The 1,131-nt window shown below is 66.6% G+C and overlaps 1 protein-coding gene across 1 annotated transcript; it reads left to right on the top strand.

The window, feature by feature from the left end:
* Positions 1–954, top strand: RHTO_07931 (reverse transcriptase; the record flags this gene model as incomplete). Its single annotated transcript, XM_016421585.1, has 2 exons — positions 1–792; positions 873–954. Coding segments are annotated over 2 exons (874 nt in total), but the record flags the coding sequence as incomplete, so codon positions are not given.
* Between the last annotated feature and the right edge of the window lie 177 nt (positions 955–1,131).

Below are 1,131 nucleotides of genomic sequence, written 5' to 3'. Positions count from 1 at the left end.
GCTGGTTGTCGACGTGTCGAAGGAGGCATCGGTCGAGGCGCACAGTCGGGAAGTCCGCGCACTCGACGACGCAGGCGGCTTGGCGACGTACTTGGACGGCTCGCTGCTCGACGGTCAAGCAGGCGCGTCGGCGGTGGTGCGCTTCGGCGCGGGAGAGGATGAGCTGTGGGGGAAGAAGGCAAGGACGATGGGTCAGTACCAGTCGGTCTACGCAGCGGAGTTGGAGGGTGCGCGTCTTGCACTGGACGGCACCCAGCAGGCCCTCAGCACCACTCCAGCGCCCTCAGCCACCCTCTTCATCGACAACCAATCCGTTGTCCGCTCGCCGTTCGACCCATCCCCCACAGCCGGACAATACGCTCGACTCGCTCTGCGCACCCTTGCCCTGGCGCTCAAGTGCGACCACCCAACCACCCAACTCACCCTCCAGTGGCTCGCCGGCCATTCTGCGGTGCCGGGGAACGAGTTGGCGGACGAAGAGGCGAAGAGGGCGGCGGAAGCTGGCAATGACGAGGTGGGGAAGTCGAAGAGGGGACTTGCGAGCGGGCGCGGCGGGCGCAGGCGGGGTCCTAAGCTGTTCAGGCCAGACCGGAGCAGCGGCAGCTCATCGTCAGCGGACGAGAGCGGGTGGGAGGAGGATGAGGAGGAGCGGGCGACGCGCCTCGAGCGCGAAGTCGCTCGCCTCGGTCGACTCGACTCGTCGACGCTCGCGGGCCCCGATGGGCTCGTCAAAGGAGGCATCCTGCTGCCGAAATCGCTATCATCGCTCAAGCAGGCCCACCGCGCCGCGCTGTTCGCGGAGTGGACTCGTCGCTGGTCACTCTCTTCATCGCCGGGCGCCGGACTTCGCGCTGTCGACGCTCGCCCGCCAGGCCCACCCTTCGTACGCGCCCTACACTCCCTCAACAGAACTCACTCCACCCTCCTCGCCCGGCTTCGGCTCGACTTCAATAACTTGGGATCGTCGAAGGCGCGGATGGGTCTTGGGACTGGACTCTGCGAGTGCGGCGAGGCGGTGGAGACCCGCCAGCACTACATCCTCGAATGCTCGCTCTATTCGGACGAGCGCCAGCAGCTCCGGCGCGAGATCGGCTCGTCGGACTTCAAGATGGACAAGATCTTCTCCCCTCG

This window comes from Rhodotorula toruloides (genome assembly GCF_000320785.1).
Source record: "Rhodotorula toruloides NP11 unplaced genomic scaffold Scaffold88, whole genome shotgun sequence".
NCBI classification, from domain to species: domain Eukaryota; kingdom Fungi; phylum Basidiomycota; class Microbotryomycetes; order Sporidiobolales; family Sporidiobolaceae; genus Rhodotorula; species Rhodotorula toruloides.
The sequence above is the reverse complement of the archived record's forward strand: the minus strand, read 5'-3'. Positions and strand labels throughout refer to the sequence as shown.